Source organism: Mugil cephalus, chromosome 6 (genome assembly GCF_022458985.1).
Source record: "Mugil cephalus isolate CIBA_MC_2020 chromosome 6, CIBA_Mcephalus_1.1, whole genome shotgun sequence".
NCBI classification, from domain to species: Eukaryota; Metazoa; Chordata; class Actinopteri; order Mugiliformes; family Mugilidae; genus Mugil; species Mugil cephalus.
In genome coordinates this window covers 26,879,030-26,896,412 of record NC_061775.1, presented here as the reverse complement: position 1 = coordinate 26,896,412, position 17,383 = coordinate 26,879,030, and the positions used below count along the sequence as shown (strand labels likewise).

General features: G+C 42.5%; 1 protein-coding gene across 1 annotated transcript in view; it reads right to left on the bottom strand.

Annotated features, from left to right (window-relative positions):
* Positions 1-220: 220 nt before the first annotated feature.
* Positions 221-17,383, bottom strand: part of zc3h3 (zinc finger CCCH-type containing 3) — a 28,809-nt gene continuing 11,646 nt past the window's right edge. Inside the window, exons 3-9 of the mRNA XM_047586112.1 lie at positions 16,440-16,515; positions 15,955-16,110; positions 15,760-15,829; positions 12,530-12,661; positions 5,013-5,176; positions 4,776-4,933; positions 221-434 (exon numbers count right to left, since the gene is read on the bottom strand). Of these exons, the coding sequence (XP_047442068.1) occupies positions 403-434; positions 4,776-4,933; positions 5,013-5,176; positions 12,530-12,661; positions 15,760-15,829; positions 15,955-16,110; positions 16,440-16,515 (788 nt within the window). The 3' untranslated portion in view covers positions 221-402. The remainder of the gene's footprint in view (positions 435-4,775; positions 4,934-5,012; positions 5,177-12,529; positions 12,662-15,759; positions 15,830-15,954; positions 16,111-16,439; positions 16,516-17,383) is intronic.

Below are 17,383 nucleotides of genomic sequence, written 5' to 3'. Positions count from 1 at the left end.
CCGCCCAGACATTTCTGCACACACACACTCTGAGATTGTGCTGAGGGTGAAGTCACTGGCGACTCACGTGTCTCGTCTCCAGCCTTTAAAGCCAGAGCCGCTGCGTCTGTCACCACCTTCACCGTGAAATCTCCACACGAGCAGCGACAGAAACACACTCACAAACCTTCACACACCGAGCGACTGCACGCTTCAAAAAAGAAACAGACAAAAACAAACGTGGCACAGAGGTGATATCTTTATTTTTTATTGTTTTAAAAAAAATCTCCCAAAACTGATATGTAAAAGATAAACGAGATAAAACTTTGAGGCCCTGAGAGAAAATGATTGAGAGAGAAGAGACAGAGAGACAAACCTAGGGCTCAGAAATCATGAATCCATTCGACGTGTCCACCTTCGGTCTCACAGCCGAGGTTTGATCTGCAGCTTTTTCTCTGAGGAGGAAACAAAAATAAACACAAGAGAAAAAAAACAAAACAAAAAAAAAAAACAGTATTTGCAAAAATGACTAAAAAGACTCGGTGATAAATTGACAAATTGAAGAGATTCACTCGTGTGTGACTGATCGGCCGCGTTGTTAAAAAGCTCTGAAGCCTGAGTGATGACGTCTCAGCTGATGAGTAAATGAGGAAGAGAGGGGATGGATGAAGGTGTGTGTGTGTGTGTGTGTGTGTGTGTGTGTGTGTGTGTGTGTGTGTGTGTGTGTGTGTGTGTGTGTGTGTGTGTGTGCGAGGTTGCAGGCTGGCAGTGATGCATCGGAGGCTTAGCTAATTTATGCAAAGTGAAGAGGAGCTTGTCTGGCTGGGTTCCACCTTTAATGAGGCTCTGGGCGGTGCGGTGCGTTACTGAGGGACCACGCGGTCATTAGTAACACTTAAGAGCATGAACCGAGCGGACAGAGGCGGCGGAGGCACAAGAGTGTGTTTAAAAAAAAACATAAAAAACACACATCGATATGAGAGCGTTTTATCCTGAAAAACGTTCCCAGAGAAAGAGAAGTAAACCTTGAGAGGAGACTCTGGTCTCAAACCTCAGGGAGATTAAAGGAAATTATTAGGCCCCCAGATTAAACCGGTTCTGTCCTAATAAAGAAAAGGAGGGAAACTGGACTGTGAGTAAACCTTCAGTAAATATATATACGACTAGAAATGACAGAAAGCTGATCAACATCTGAGTTTGATGATGACATCAGTTGTGTCTGAGCCGTGGATGAGACCAGCTCTTCCTCACGTCACCTGGAGAGAATACAAACGTTTAACGTCCTGCCAGCTCACGACTACAAAGCCCGTGTGCAGCCAGAGCAGATAATCACCTGGAGAAAGGATGACGAGTACTTCATTCAACATGCCTGCGTTTAACTGGAGATTCTTTAAGTTACATAATATATCTAAGTCCTGGTGGCTCTAAATGAAATATTACCAGGAGGTGAGAACACGTCGGTGTGAGAGAACAACGACGACACGATTCTCTGAACATTGTCCAGGGTTCATTTATTTTATTTATTTCTTTAGCTGGTGTTTCTAGATGACAATCTAACTGCTTATGGTGTGTGTTTGTTTTTATGTCTTTTGTTCCTGGTTTATCTCTGTGTGATCCTCTAATCATTTCCTTCTCTACCCTCAGCTCATCTACCTATCAAACCCTACTACCCGTCAGTGTGTGGTAGGTCTGGGTGATGTACTGGTTCATACCAGATGTTGGTATTCTGTTTTCTGTCACGATATGAATTTCTAATATACTGGCGTACCAGTGTATTTGACTACACAGCTTTTGGAACTGTAGAACAATCTACCACTGCACATCACACAAACACCGTCACTGTCCTTTTTTAAAACTTGTCTCACAACACATTTTTATTCGTTTAATCAAGCATGAGAGTCTGACCTTGTTTGGTGCTTCCTATTATGTACATGTAGCAGTTTGTCTCAGCTGTAGCTGTTGTTTAAAGTGTTAAATAAAGAAAGTTGAGTTGAACTGAGACACTGTTTCAGACCATTTTCGACTCATGGTGCGACTGCGTCACTGTGAGGTGATGAAAATGAAGCAGCAGAATGAGAAGACTTGTGCCCAAAACCATGTGCTGTGTCGGTTGTTTGGGTTTATTATGAGGTGACCAGACGTCCCCGATTTCTGGGGACAGGCCCTGTTTTGGCCGACCTGTCCCCCGGTTAAAGATGTCCATAAAAAAGGCCCCAGTTTTAGCTTTTTATGAATGACGGAAACATTTTTTGCAGACTACAGTTATTACGGTAGCCGGTCGTGCGGCTATTGCATAGAAGTTTAAAGTTGTGAAAATGTTGTGAACACGTGATTATGCATAAAATTACCATCAGAATTAAAAAAAAATACCATGATGTACATTTTTTGGTCATTCCGCCCTTGTTCGTGGACTCTACTTGTGCAGTAACTCGCTGCGTTTTGTCTCTGACGATCACACCTGACGTGACTTTTGGAAACCTGTTCCTCTCCTCGTCTCAGGACTCATCAACCAGACCTCCAGCCAGGCCCCGTCAATATAACGTGCTTCCACCTCCTCCTCATTATCTTTACCTGACAAGACTGAAACTAGTTCTTAACCTCTGAGTCTATGTTCTGGGTCCGTTCTGCAGAATGAACAGTGTTTGGATGTATTTAAACTCATATTAAATGTGTCTTTAAACTCATGTTAAATGTGTCTTTAAACTCATATTAAATGTGTCTTTAAACTCATATTAAATGTGTCTTTAAACTCATATTAAAACTCCTTAAGGGAGAGAAACAAAGTCACTAAACTTACAGCTGAAGAAATAATTTAGACGTTTAGATTTTTAAACACTCAGGCAACAATGAAAAAAACACTTTCTACAGCTCTGCTATATCATAATTATGTCATTTAAAGATCTAAGCTCATGCACACACATTAGATCAATGTGAATATTGATCAAATCTTCTGTTTTTGTTGAATTCCTCAATATACTTTGCAGTTTCCCTTTCATTATCATGTGCTTCTGAGTCTTAAAATATCACCGTGCAAACTGATTTTCTTGTAATGTTTGCTGTTTAGTGAACATTTTGTTCTGCAGGAATCCTCCAGCATCACTGGCCATTAATACGGTTCCATGTTAGAAAAGAGAGAGTTGAGAGCTGTGCCGTGTTGTGCGTCCGTCGTGGTCACACAGGCTGGTCAACACAGGTGTTAAATGCAGAGAAATGTTGCACTGGAGTGGCAGCCAGTGTGTATATATATATATATGTGTGTGTGTGTGTGTCCAGCAGACAGGGGCAGGTGGATGGTGGAGTATGTTGAAAGAAAAGGAGGGAGGGAGGGGGGAGAGGGATCAGGGGAGCCAGCCTCTCTTCTAATCCTCTATCTGTCAAGTCTGTCAACAGAGAGCTCAGCTGTGCCTCGGTCCAGCCCAAAACCTAAATATTATTACCTCTGTCCTCGGAGCATTATTACTCCTCCCCTGAGCATCATCATCATCATCGCACACACGCACACAGACACACACACAGACACACACTCGACCACTGAATCGAGCAGTGATCCTGAGCCTTTCACCACCAAAAGAAAAAAGATCCTTCTACTAAACCAGAGGACGACTGAGCACTTAAACGCTAACGGCTAAACTAGTCGTCTTAAGGCTTATTCTGTTAAAATACTGGACCATGTATCAGCTCAGCCTGCAGTTCATTAGGTTATAACAGTTTATGTTGCTGTAATGTTCAGTCGATGTAGAGATTTGTAGTTTCTGTTCGAACAGATTGAATTAGTTATTTAGTCTCAACCACCGACTAAATAAAAAACCATCAGCAACCAAAAGATAAACTGGTTTATTAGCTATTTATTTTTATAGTGTGTAGAAAAACCTTATCAAGTTTATTGTTACTGAGCCGTCGTCATGACACCTGAACTTCTGTTATAGATTTCTGGTCAAAGTATTTCTCAGTTATAATTCTGGTCTTTTCTGAGACAATAACAGTAAATATAATCTGATTTCCAATAACTATAATATAAGTGTAAATAATATGATTGTTAATATAATATAATATAATATAATATAATATAATATTTAGTTCAGTAGATAAAAGTTAGTATTGAAGAACTTTCTAGTGTCTACACTACTGGTCAAAACCTTGTCTGTGTCTCACTCTCTGGTCACATTAGATTCACTTAAACCCTCCTTAATGTTCAATTAGATGTAGAAACAGAACCAGAAAGGTGGTAATACAATCATTTTTCTGTTAAACCGTATTAAATTAGACTCTTTCTGTTCTTTAGTTTAACCCACTGATTCATGTGGGGTTGTAAAACACACACTACGTTACAATAGCACAATGAAAACAGTTGAATCAACAGCTCTCGGTTATTTCAAATAAATGCTGAATACAGGAAACTGCCTTAAGAGAAGATTTAGAGTTGGACTGTTACATTAGAATGTTTCCAAATAAGTTGGCAGAAAGTGTAGAGTCCAACACGGGCGGCAGCTTAAAGTGTCAGAATACGAGACAAGCTGTAAACAAAGCCTGAATATAGCCAGAATAATAAAAGCCTTCTTTTCTAAGTGAAAGTGGACATAATGCCTGTACCAAGCTGTTTGCACACAGTAATGACTCTGCATCAAGCTGTAATATGTGGGTAATAAGAGCGACGGCAGGGACGTCTAACTCTAACCCTGAAGGTGTTAAAACTAAAACACATTTCTGTGGACGTCTAATTGAAACAACGAAACGAGAATAATGTTGTGATTTAAGGCGACCGTTCTCTGGATCTGTTCGGTTAAACGTGTCCGTACCTTTGACTTGTGAAGTGTTTTCCAGCTGTGTGTCCGGAGCATCCGCCTCCTCTGGAGAGCTGGAGAGGGAGATGAAGGACGGCAGCGCCAGAGGACCCGAGGCGGGCGTCCCTGGATCTGCCGGACAGTCCTGGGGCATGACGACAGACAGACGAGGCCTAGGAGACACGATGAGCCGCGAGTCACAGGACGGCTGATTTCTAACAGAATATATAAATAAAAGAGTGTGTTTCCCACCTCTTCACAGGCTCCTTGGTCCGTGCCTTCTTGGCCGGAGCGGCCGAGCTGTTGCTGGAGCTTCGCTTGCCTCGCTGGTGGTGCTGCAGTTTACAGCGGGAGCCTCGAGGGCAGGAGCCGGACTTAGAGAAGTCCGGACACACCAGAGTGTGTTTCTTCTTACACTGAGGGTTAAATACAGTTTAGGAGTTAAAAATCCACTGATGTTTTCAGTCATTTTTATCCAGAAATGTAGAAGATTCTCAAGGTTGCAGGTGAGTAGGGCCACGAGGTTTTCTTTTTTCATGCATAATCACGCGTTCACAACACTTTCTACGGGTTGAGAGGAATTAATCCAGTAGCTTTTACTGTGATGATGAGTAAATATTGTAGAATAATCCCACACTAGTAGTAAAACAGGTTTGTATGGTCCCGTTTTAGCACTGACTGCTGATGTGGAAATCTGAGGATGTTTACAGCTCGGAGATAAAAAGAAAAAAAGAATTGAATGTTATCAAGATAAAATGAAGAAACAGGGACAATCATGGTTTAATTTATTCATATTTAAACATATTTAAACTGTTATGTCTGTGGTGTCAACGGCAGCGCAACCGACTACCGCAACCATTTTTTTTCTTTCATAAAAAGCTCAAATTGGGGACATTTTCGGGGACAGCTTTAGCTGGGGGACAGGTCATCCGAAACGGGGATTGTCCCCAGAAATCAGAGACGTCTTTTTGTTCTGCTGCTTCATTTTTTTGGGCCTTTCCATCTTCACCACGTCTCACAGTGACACGGTCGCACCATGTGTGTTAAGAAGCGCTGCATTGAAAATGGTCCAGTCTTTCAGCGCAGCGTCCCGAAAACTGTGTATTAAAATACACCTGGTATGCCGGTATGTTAAAAATTCATGTCATAATTAAAAAAAAACAAAAAACATAGCGGTATTCGGCATGAACCAGCGTACCACCCAGCCCTAACTGATGGTTACCTGATATTTTAGAGGAAGATGCACAAGTTATCTCATACCTAAATATGATGATGCCTCTTGAAATTGGAGATCAAATCAAACGTTGGTGCATGAACTGGGTCCAGTAACTTTAGTGGCTCTTAAGTCTTAATTGATTTGGAGTGGACGCAGACGCTTAGAGGCGTCTCCTGATCTTACGACACAGAGAACAAGACTTATGTGATGAGTTTTCAGGAGGTAACAGTGACGCCCGCCTCCCCGTTAGGCTCCGATTCCCTTCTGTAAGTTTCCACTTTTAAGACGTTTCTCGTCAACCTTCCCCTTTAAGTGGAGCAAGTGGGTCACGGTGAGTGTGAGCCAGGGGAGCGCTGTGCATGAGAGGGCGAGCTTTCACATGCATGTTTGCAACTGAGTGTGTATGACGGTGTAATACGGGTGTAAATTGGTAGCTTCATTCTCCACGAGATCCGATCCCTCCCACCTGTCAGAAAAGCTAATTATATTCACTCTGGGGAGCAGGCAGCAAAGAGAGAGAGAGTGTGTGAGTGAAGGGGTGAGGAGGAGTGCGGGACTGGGAAGCAGATTGGTCCCGAAATAGAGTGTGTACCAGGAGGAGAGGAGGGAGAAGTGTGCGCGTGGAAGGGAGAAGGGATCCTGAGATCGATTTTCCGGGAACACTGTGGACTCTCAGTCAACCCTCTGCGGAGGCCAGCGGCACCGACTCGCTGCCATCAGAGCCCCCTCTCAAAAGCCTCACGCCCATGTTCATGCACCCCCCCGGGTGCCACGGGCGGCCCGGGATCAGCTCGCTGTCAAATGTTTCTCCGGATCATCTTATAGGGCTGCGGTTTTGACACAACAATTTGCTCAACAAATCAGATCTGACGCCGGTGTCGATGACGATCGGGTTTATATCTGGTGAAAGACGTCACTTCTCAACCTGGCGCCTTTAAATGAGGAACTCAATTAGGCTAATTTCTCAGATTTATCAAAACCGTGACAGATTGAATCATTGACTCACACTGAACCAGCAGATTTCTCACTAGAGCTGCACGACGAACTGTGCAATACGATATTTCTTTTCATATTTGCACACACAGATTTGCTCGATGCTTCGGCTACAGAATCATGATGTAGCTGCAGCTGCAGGACTGACCTTTTAAACTTTTACTCTCAGCAACCTGCACGTTTTTGTTAGAAGATCTAACTGTGACGGCAGTTTTTGTCCATTTAAAATGTGTGAAATCATTTTTATTCCCAGTATAAAAGTGTAATGTCTGCAACTTACATCCATTTACATTTCTATGAGGAGGCATTAAAAGTCATTTTTGTTATGAAAGTTTCAGCTAAACAATGTTTCTGACAGTAGATTAAACTGAGGATATTAACTTTGAGTGCACAACTGATCATTGTTTTTTACCAAAATAAGAAGATTTCTCAGTGGTCTTTAAGTTTTTGTTAAGATTTAAAAGTCTAAAGGCATTTTTGTCCATTTAAATACATGGAACAATATTAGATAAGAAAGACCAAGTTTAAAGGAACTTGCACATATTTATGCTTCCAAAAGGAAGCTACAAAAGTCAGTTGAGTCGGGTCTTTTGTTAAGATTTAGCTCAACAATGTTTCTAACAAGTTCTTAAATTCATCAAATGTGGATACGTTTGAAGCTAAATTTCAACCATTTACACACTAAAAGTTTCCACTGAGTTTCAGATAAACAATGTTTTTAGTAAGAGGTAAAACTTGCGCTGCTTCCACAGGATCCACAGAATTTCCACATGAGTCTCAAAGAGAACGAAACTAGACAAAGGACTGAGGTGTTCTGACTTGTGCCCCTCACAGATATGTAATATTAGTTCATTTTCCTGACTAAACAGACACCAAACGATTCTCTTTGTCTACTTTTAGGATTCACTGATGTTTTGAGTCACTTTGATGCAGAAACGTAAATCACCTTCACAGCATTTTCTACTGGTTGAGAGGAATTAATGCAGTAGATTGACTAAGGATGGACTATTTTACTGTAGCCAAGAAACAACCAACACGGCACATGTCTTCTCGTTCTGCTGCACCCGTATGCCAGTATATAACAAATTAATATCTTAATGAAAAAGAAATACCGGTATTCGGTACGAACCAGTTACCATCCAGCCCTACAAGACGATTAAACATGAGCGCGTAAATACACGAAGACAACATCTGCCAGATCTGGAGGTTCATTTGTCAAATGCAGAACTGTCTGTCACATTATATTATGACACTCAGTGGAGGACTGAGAGTGAGGAGTGTGATGGGTTAAAGCTGAAGTACTTAACCAGTGCGAGAAACAGACGGTGTCAGAGAAAATCACCGTAAAAGCTCGGTCCACTCCCAGCAGCTCCATACATCCTCATTTTCATAAAAAGACAGAAAGAGGGGGAGATGGAAATGGGAGGAAAGAGCTAAAGTGGACAGAACATCTTTATCCCACACCAAGTTAACAATTTTCCACTTGATTTAAGGAATGCTGGGACGTCTCTGGGGCCTATTAGAGAGCTCTCTGCTGGGCCAAAACCAGGAGGAGTCAGCACATTTACCGAGATACTGAGGGAAGTAGCAAAAGAGGCAAGAAAGAAAACGAGAAGGGGGGGAGGAGGAGGAGATGGAAAAGACAGTAAAATGGAAAAAAAAAAGGGACATCACATGCATTTACAACTCGGGCACGGAGCCAATACTCATCGAGAGCGACTTAAAGTGAGTGGAACAGAACAATAAATGAGCCCAGGTTGATCGATTATTAAGATTACACTACGAAAATATGGAGAAAATGAGGATTGGCCTTGTCACCAGACTTTAGGCGGTGATCAGGTCGACGTCCCCCCAATTCATTTGAATGTGTTGATGCAGAGCTGGTGCCAGAGCAGGGAACTTAAGTCATAGAATAAGTATCTTCTTGCATTGTGTTGCAGAAAAAAAATGAAGGCTTTTTTTTGCTGAAATTTACAATTCTTTGCCAATATTCTGAGTACTCAGTAATTTACCAAATGTTCATCTCGAGAGGAGAAAATGAAGACTGATGTGATAACTTCTGTAAATGTCTCTTTTTCTTATTAAGCGATGTGAGGGTTTGGCAAAGGAGGCGGCGATCAAACTTCTTCAATCACATTTCACCTCCTGACCAACCATCCAGTGGAGCAGCTCTGACTTTATTTAACACGGTTCAACCTTCATGTCAAAAGAATCTATCACAGAAAAGTGCAGGGAAGTATTTTTTTAACAGTGGTGGGCTGAGCTGTCAGGGCAAAGCCTTCTCTGCTGGCCTAACAAATATCCTTTCACATTAAAGCCATGATTTGATGCTAGGGTTAAATAAATCTGCATGGAGGCCTTCAGAATCAGTTCTGCAGCCCTGAAGCATAAAATAAGTGTTGATCAAACTGTTGCTTTAACCAATCAGACTTTGAGTTGAGGACACCAGGGCCAGTCAGCGTATTCACAGCCTCTGATTGGATAGTCAGAGAGTGTGCTAGCAAGAGCTAGCAAACTGCATCTGTTGTAAGATGACGGGCAAACATATAGATGTAAAAGTCTGAGATTGAGCTCTTCTTTCTCTGGGTAAAGGTGAGTGACAAAAGTTCAACTACACTCGATAAAAAAGTGCCGCCCCGCTCTCGATTCTAGGATTTTCGCCAAATAATCTCAACCTTTAGGCTCCGATCTGATCGACCAATGGGAGCGACCGATACCGTTGTTACCGTGTTACAGTGTTGATCACTCCCACCTAATTCACCATGACGATAGCGATGTGTAAGTGTCAGGTGAACCCAGGTGGAGCGCTGCTGTCTTTGGTGATTTTATCTTTTCGAGTAGAGTAGATTTGTTGACTTGTTTCACTTGGAAACATTTGGAAAGGAGTTTAAAAAAAAAAAGGCAACTGGACAGAGCAGCTTCTCCCGTTCTAAGAGACTGGCAGCAAGTTGAGGTTTAAATAGGAAACTTGCCCGAAATGCTTCCGTAAGAACCAGAGCCTGGTGCGACTAATTGCCATTAATGGCTGAATCCTTACCTTTCGTTAAGAAGGGGAGGGGCTGTTGTGCCTAAAAACACTTTCCCTGTGAATGATGCTTTAACAAGGCCACTGTCAGTGAGAGGCGTTGGTCTGAATGGGAAGGTGTGAATAGGGTTGAAACTTCTTGGGGACAGAAGTTTCGTACCATAAATCGATGGCAGATGAGCTCCTTTTGGATTTGGGTTGTGAAGTACACAAGACGGTTACCTAGGCAACCAGGGCCCGTAACATCCACTATCATCCAGCTGTGAACTACAAGGAGTTGGACGAGCATCGAGCCAGTTTGGATGTGGACCAGGTTTGATTCTAGTTAAAATAACGGACAAACAGATCTTTCCGCTCATATAAAAAAAAAAAAAGACTGAAGCCGTTGGCTTTTTCAAAAGAGCATCTTTCCTACAACTCTGTGAAATGGTTGACAGGTGGTGGAATTTGTTACAGAATGCACAATTAGATTTTGTGTTAATCACAATTTTGGAGGAAAGAAAAAAGAAAGAAAGGAAAAGCAAGATGAGAAAAATATGGGTAAAAATGCTACTTTGCAGATTAATTGCAGCCAGAGACAGAGATCTGTTGACTGTCACGGATGTGATTTCAACATCCTGATGTTGCTAAGCAATGACTGAGACCCTACCAGGAAGGAACCTGTGGGAAGATGCTACTTTTTGGGGTTATGAAAAGAAGTGTAATGATTAGAAGGAGATCAGATGAATGCAGTGGAGTGAGAGCGTGAGACAAAGCCGGGAGGAGGTTTGATGGTAGCGCGTCTACGAGGAGGAGGAGGAGGAGGAGGAGGAGGAGGAGGGAGGAGCAGACTTAACCCCTGAGCTGCTGGAGCGTCTGCCTGCCTGGTCCATAGTGCCATCCTCAGCACTTTTCCCATCTATAATTACTGCCTGCTATCCATCATAGAGCCGCCAGAGCCTCACAGCGTAGCGCTCCACAAACACACACACACACACACAAACACACAGCGGGTAAAATCACAGACCTAAGCACTTCAGCTAATAGAATAAATATTAATATCCCTTTTGTTTTCTATATCCTCATTTCCCCGTGCACTATTTAAATGAGGCCTGACAGTGTGAAAAAGCATCTGTTTCACGGCCGACACTTGAGAGAGAGAGTGTGGAGACAAAGGGAGGGAGGGGGGAAAACACAGCAGGGGGGGTGGAGGTAGTAGTGGAGGAGAGACGGAGCGTGAGAGGTTGTTTTTGAGTTGGACATTTGGACCGTGAGTGCGGGGTGGACTTGAGTGTCTGGAGTCATGTGTAGGTGGCTCTGTGTTACCCATCAGGCCCTCAATGTGTCACTCAGACACTACAGTTATGCCATTTGTTATAGCGCCCCCACCCCCTGCAGCTGTCCCTGCCTGTGTGTCACTGTGTACATGTGTGTTTGTGTCTGTGTGTGTGTGTTGTGGGGGGGGGGGGGGGGGGGGGCAGGGTGGTTACCATACTACTTGTTTACCTAAGCCTCAATTTAACTTTATTGGATCTTCGTGCTCCAGTGAAATATATCTAAGAGCAACAGCAGCAAGAAATCACTGTCCACATATTATCATCATCATCAATTATTCATAAAGTTATTGACATTTAATGTTTTATTGATTCTAGGAAGATAATATTTTAGATTTTCAGATTGTTAAAAAGTGACTCGGTCTGTGCACATTTGGAGTATTTGAAGTTTTTCAATTTAGAAAAGCAAAAACAAGTAAACTGACCTTATTTGTTCATTTATTCATTAGTAATTGACTTTATATTTATTAAAATGAAGTTGACTGATTGATGATGTATATGGTGTAATTATATACTGTACATTGGTGCAGTTGACTTATTATACATCAATCAATTTTGCATATTAAATCCTGTCATTATAAATAGAGACATGCAATATTGTAATGAACCATGGTGTGATAAGAGGGTAGAAGTCATTAATAAGTTTATACTTCTTCCTGCTCCTTTTCAAACTGATCTTTGTTTATTCTTTCATTTTTTACTTTTTATTTTCATTTTTGTTCGAAAGAAACATTCATTCATTCACCTTTTGTCCTTTATTATTTGAAATAAAAACTACGAGAAACAAATTGTTTTTAGAATTCTTGTCGTAAAAGGACGGGCGATCTCGGATTTTCAACTTCAAAGGATATCTGGAGTTTCTACAAATATTTCGTCTAGAATTTTTTTGAGAATTTGGAAAAGAAACCAGGTTTATTTCAGCCTTTCATCCAAAAATGTTGTTCTGTACAGTTTTTCCAGATTTAGGTTGTTTTGTTAACTTTCTCTTTTTGGGTTTAGACTACAGAATAAAAGAAAGGTTTCTTTTCATAAATCTTATATTTTTTGCTGTTCTTCCATTTTCATTTCTGGTTTTAAAAAGAAAATGAAACTAAAATTAAACTACAGACGCTGCCATTTACATCAGACATGGTGGGAAAATGTAATTTTTGCTCTCATGTCTCATTCAGTCACACGTTCACCCTCAGGCCAAACATCTCTCCACATGTTTGTGTCTTTTTACCTTCTCTCCCTCTGGACAGTAGCCTTTGACGAAGTCCTCACACACTTCAGCTTTGCGGGACACGTAGACGTGGCTGTAGGGACAGTCGCTGTTGTTACAGATGCCCTTCAGGAAGTAGGAGCAGACTGGCATCTGGACAGAGACCAACAAACATCTGAACTCAGCGTTCACAGAGAAAAATTTATTTTAAAAATATATACAGTACGGTGCAAAAGTTTTACCCAGCTGTGAAAAAAATGCTGTAAACTAAGAACGCTTTCAAAAATGGAAGCGTTAATTGTTTAGTTTCATCAATGAACGAAATGCAGAAGAGAAATCTAAACCAAATCAATTTCTGGTGTGACCAGACTTTGCCTTCAATACCAGTTCTTCTACTTTCACACAAGGAGCTCAGCTGGTAGGTTCTTCCAAACATCTTGGAGATCTTCCTCAAATCCTTCTGCCTCTTCATGTAATCCCAGACACACTATATGATGTTGAGACCAGGGCCATGCCATCTCTTCCAGGACTTCTTGTTCTTCTTTCCTCTGAAGATAGTTCCTAAAGAGCTATGCTGGATATTTGGGCTCTTTGTCCTGGTGCAGAATAAATTTGGGGCCAATCATCCTCCTCCCTGATGGTGTTGATGACATTTGCCTGTATTTCTCAGCATTGACGACCATTAATCTTGATCACATCTCCAACTCCATTTGCAGAAATGCATCCTCCAAACTTTTGATATGTTTTTCATCTGCTGCACTAAGTTTCCTTGGTCGACCACTGCGTCTACAATCCTACAAAATCCCTGACGTTGTGCAAGAGTTACTGTAAGAACTGATGCTGGTTTGAAGGCAAAGGGGAGTAACACCAGATATTGACATATTGAGGAGATTTTTCTTTTGTTCGCTCACTTTGCATTTTGTAAACTGATAAAAAATAGTTATTTATATTTTTTCAAGCCTGCCTAAAACTTTTGCACAGTATTGTATATTATATAAAACATTTTATCTGAACACCCTGTTTATTAGAGTCTCATTTTATAGCATTTTATGCAACTTATGTTGAGCTGACTTTATTCATCTAAGAATAAATAAAAGTTATGTTTAACAAATGTTAAATCCTATCCTATAAATACAACATATAACTAACATAATAATCTGGCTATTCATTTAAATGTGCTTCAGAAAGAAAAGAAAAATGGCTGGAGGGAGGGAGGGAGGGAAGGGGAGGGAGGGTGACGAGAGGACGAGATTACACGCGATTATACGACGACTTTGTAAACAGACATGCGGCTCTAAAAACCTCACCACCTTCCTGCACGGTTCAGACGTGTCCAGTGTGCCAAGCGATCTGTCACAGCGAGCAGCTAAATGACCTTAATTGCAGTTGACAGCGGCGGAGGGAGAGTGAATGTGTGTCTTGACAGCATGTGTGCCGTTGTGTGTGTGTGTGTGTGCGGAGAGATCTACTGTTTGATGTGTGTGTGTGGTGGTGGTGGTGGTGGTGGTGGTTGAGGTTGGGGTGGGGATGGGGGGGGCGACCCCGGTGGAGGAGGCCGGTCTAAATATACCACCGGAGGGGGGGGGGGTACGGTGAAGAAAGATGGGCTCGGGTGGAGGCGGAGTGTGAGAGGGACTCCGCCTCGTTGAGATGGGATCGGTTCTACCTAATTAACTGCTACAGAAATATTTATCCAGGCTGCAGCTCGTCCAGCTCTCATGATGTGTTTATGTGCTCCTGGATGTGTGCACAGGCCGGGGCGGGTGGTGTTCCTGTGTGTGTGTGTGTGTGTGTGTGTGTGTGTGTGTGTGTAGGGGGGTAATGCCAGGGGAGTTGGCTTGGGCGTATCTGGTTTCCAAGTATTTGTGGTAGTGGAGGAGAAGGGGGGACGGGAGGGGAGGGTGGGGTGCAGGAATCGGGAATCGGGCTCGTTTATTCACACTAGCGCCTGGATCAAGTTCGGAGGGGCGCTGGGGTGCACAGCCCCGTGCCAGGTCACCCCTCCTCGAACCCAAACCCCCGTCTATACAGTCCTGCTCATATGAAATAAGAGCGGGTGTATCCTGTGGAGGGAGGGTCCAGAGTTTAGGGGGTAAGGAGGGGCTGCTGGAGAAGAGGTGGCATTACAAACAGACAGCTGGGCTCTCAGCACTTACAGGCTGTAGTGTGACAGCCAACACAGGTGCGGGGGCATTGTGCGTGTGCATGGGTGAGGCAGTGGGGCACCTGTTCTGGGGTTGTTTGTCTCAAAGAAAAAAAATAAAAGAGTGAAAAAGGCAGCTTTCACTTTTCTAGGGTCTTTTCTAGTGTGTAAATTTTATTTTTCATTATTAAGCATTTACTTGAATTCAAAGTTTCATTTTGCACCAAGAACTGTTTGAATATTGTTTTTTTAAAGTAGTGTAATAAAAATACAGAAGTTTTCCCCAACATGATGAATAATCGTGATTAATAATCGTGATTACAATATTAATCGCGATTATCATTTTGGCCATAATCGTGCAGCCCCGAGCTATAGTGACAGAAGTATAAAAAAATCAGTATGGTTCTTGGCTGATTTAAGGGATTGCTGCACTTTGTATGCAAGAAACACACAGAAACGTTGAATAATGTGAAGGCATAGGTCGAACTAACCTACCAGCACCAGCACCAAGCATTTCATGTGTCTGTGTTATTCAAAGGAATGGCTCGCTAATGGATTCATTGATAAACAACTTTAATAAAAGATTGTGGGGATGAGTTTGTGTTCTGTGATAACTCAATGTTTTTATGCAACCACACAAAGGCAAAATAATATTAATAAAAAAGTGTGTTTAAAATCACAAAATGAGTTTCTATTCTGCGCCTGAAGCTGCTCCAGAGGAGGAGAAGGTGTGTGATCAAAGGTCTGAGGCCAACACCTCATTTGATATCGCGGTAGGAGACGCCTGCGCCAGACTTGCACATTTTAAAAGATTAAATCAATCATCAATGAGCGTTACTCACGGCCGGCCCTCAGACGCAAATTATATCTAATGCACTAGTTTATCCCTGAATGCTCCATCAGGTCTAAAACATACTCAATCCTTCCTGTGCCATGGAAACAGGAGCCGTGCCAAGAGCGCAAATACGATCCACGACCACCGTACCCAATAGTGTGTCATCTTATACCTACACACTGCATCCAAGCCTGGCCTTTGCAGCGAAAACCCATAAAACACCATGTTGTCCAACATCTAAGCTGCCAGCGTGACTGTGCGTATATATGTTACCTTCTCCTTAGCCACCTTATGGGAAAATGGGCAGGTGCCATCTGCTTGTTTGCATGTTCCTCTGAGAAATCTGCAGATAAAAAGGAAAAAAAAAAACAAGCTGATATATTTAGTGACTTTCCGTATGTTTCCCTCAGAGTGGGTAGATGTAGTTTTTTATCTGAGAGAGAAAGATGTCTCTCCTGTTTCTGTTACCTGGTGCAGACGGCCACCTTGTCCGGGTCATGTATGTAAGGACAGCTTGTCCCACGGTTGCATTTGCCAAAGCGGTTGTAGTACATGCAGTACTGCTTCGGCTGCTTCTTCTGTCGAGCGTGTCTGATGATGGCGAGGCTCCGCTGGACCGCACGGCTGGATTCAGTCAAACACAAGACAAGACCTCAGGTATCCAGGAATTAAACAACAGTCAGTGCACGCTAGGATGCAAGAGTTTTTTAATTTTATGATGAATTTTGAGAGCTTTCTTCTCACTTCACAGCCCTAAAGTGACAGTGATGAAAGAAAGTTAACATGGAGAGAGGAGGATCGAATGCAAACGTCTTGGCCTGATTTGATCTGATGAGGATGTGTTGTGTGAAGAGTCGACAGGTTGAACCACGACTGGTGCTAATTAAAACACTTCTTCGCTCTCTCGTGTGTGTGATGAGAGCAGGTAAAGCAGGTACTGTGGGAGCTCTTACCTGGCCAGGTGACGAGTGCTGGACGTCCTGGTCCAGGCGGGAATCATGTGTGAGACCTGGGGGCTGGAGGACCGTCCTGAATGTGGACGAAAGAGACAAAACGAAAAGTTCAGTTTTTCAGCTTAGTTTAGCAAACAATCGGCACAAAATGAACGGTAGGTCAGCAGGGTTGAGGGTCAGAGCATTGAACCCAATGAAAAATCCACAAACGTGGTTTGTTATTCAAACTTCTTTGAGGCAAGAGGTGAAAAGCTGAACTATATGTTCCTCCCGATGTGTGAAGGGCATCACGTTAACCTACCCACAGAAATTCTATTAAATGTAATCCAATATTCAGTGGCGACGCTATCCAACAGAGCAGAGTTAGTTATAGTGAGTATATGAAGAGAAATTAAGCCATTATTACTAATAGTGATATTCTTATTAAGCAAATAGTCCTGCATGGTGAAAAAACACAAATTCATATTTTCATAGCCTTCAGTTTTGCTTTTGTTTACTTTGCTAAATTAGTTACTATTTAAAATAAAACCTTTTCCAAACTGCCATCCTACCTATTCACATCAGATGTTACAGAAGTGAAGCTGTCTCAGTGTGTGTTTGTGCAGCCAGATCCAATAACAACCCGATATGTGACTGGTTATTTTTACTGAGCTGGTTTGACGCATCGGTGCCAAAGCCAAACGTGACGTCCAACTCTGTCTGACAACATCCTAAACACTATGTACCCAATGCACCGGCAGGAAATAAATGTCTGTGTGTGTGTGTGTGTGCGTGTGTGTGTGTGTGTGGACGGCTGCCGGAGGCTCTGAGAAGAGCGGACAAGAGGACAAGGATACGAGGGGGGTGGGATCACAGATGCCAGTTCAGACCTCTAATTTTGGAACTCGGTTTGGCTGTTAAGGCTCTCATCGAGTGTGCTCCCCGGTGTGATTTAAGCAGAGCAG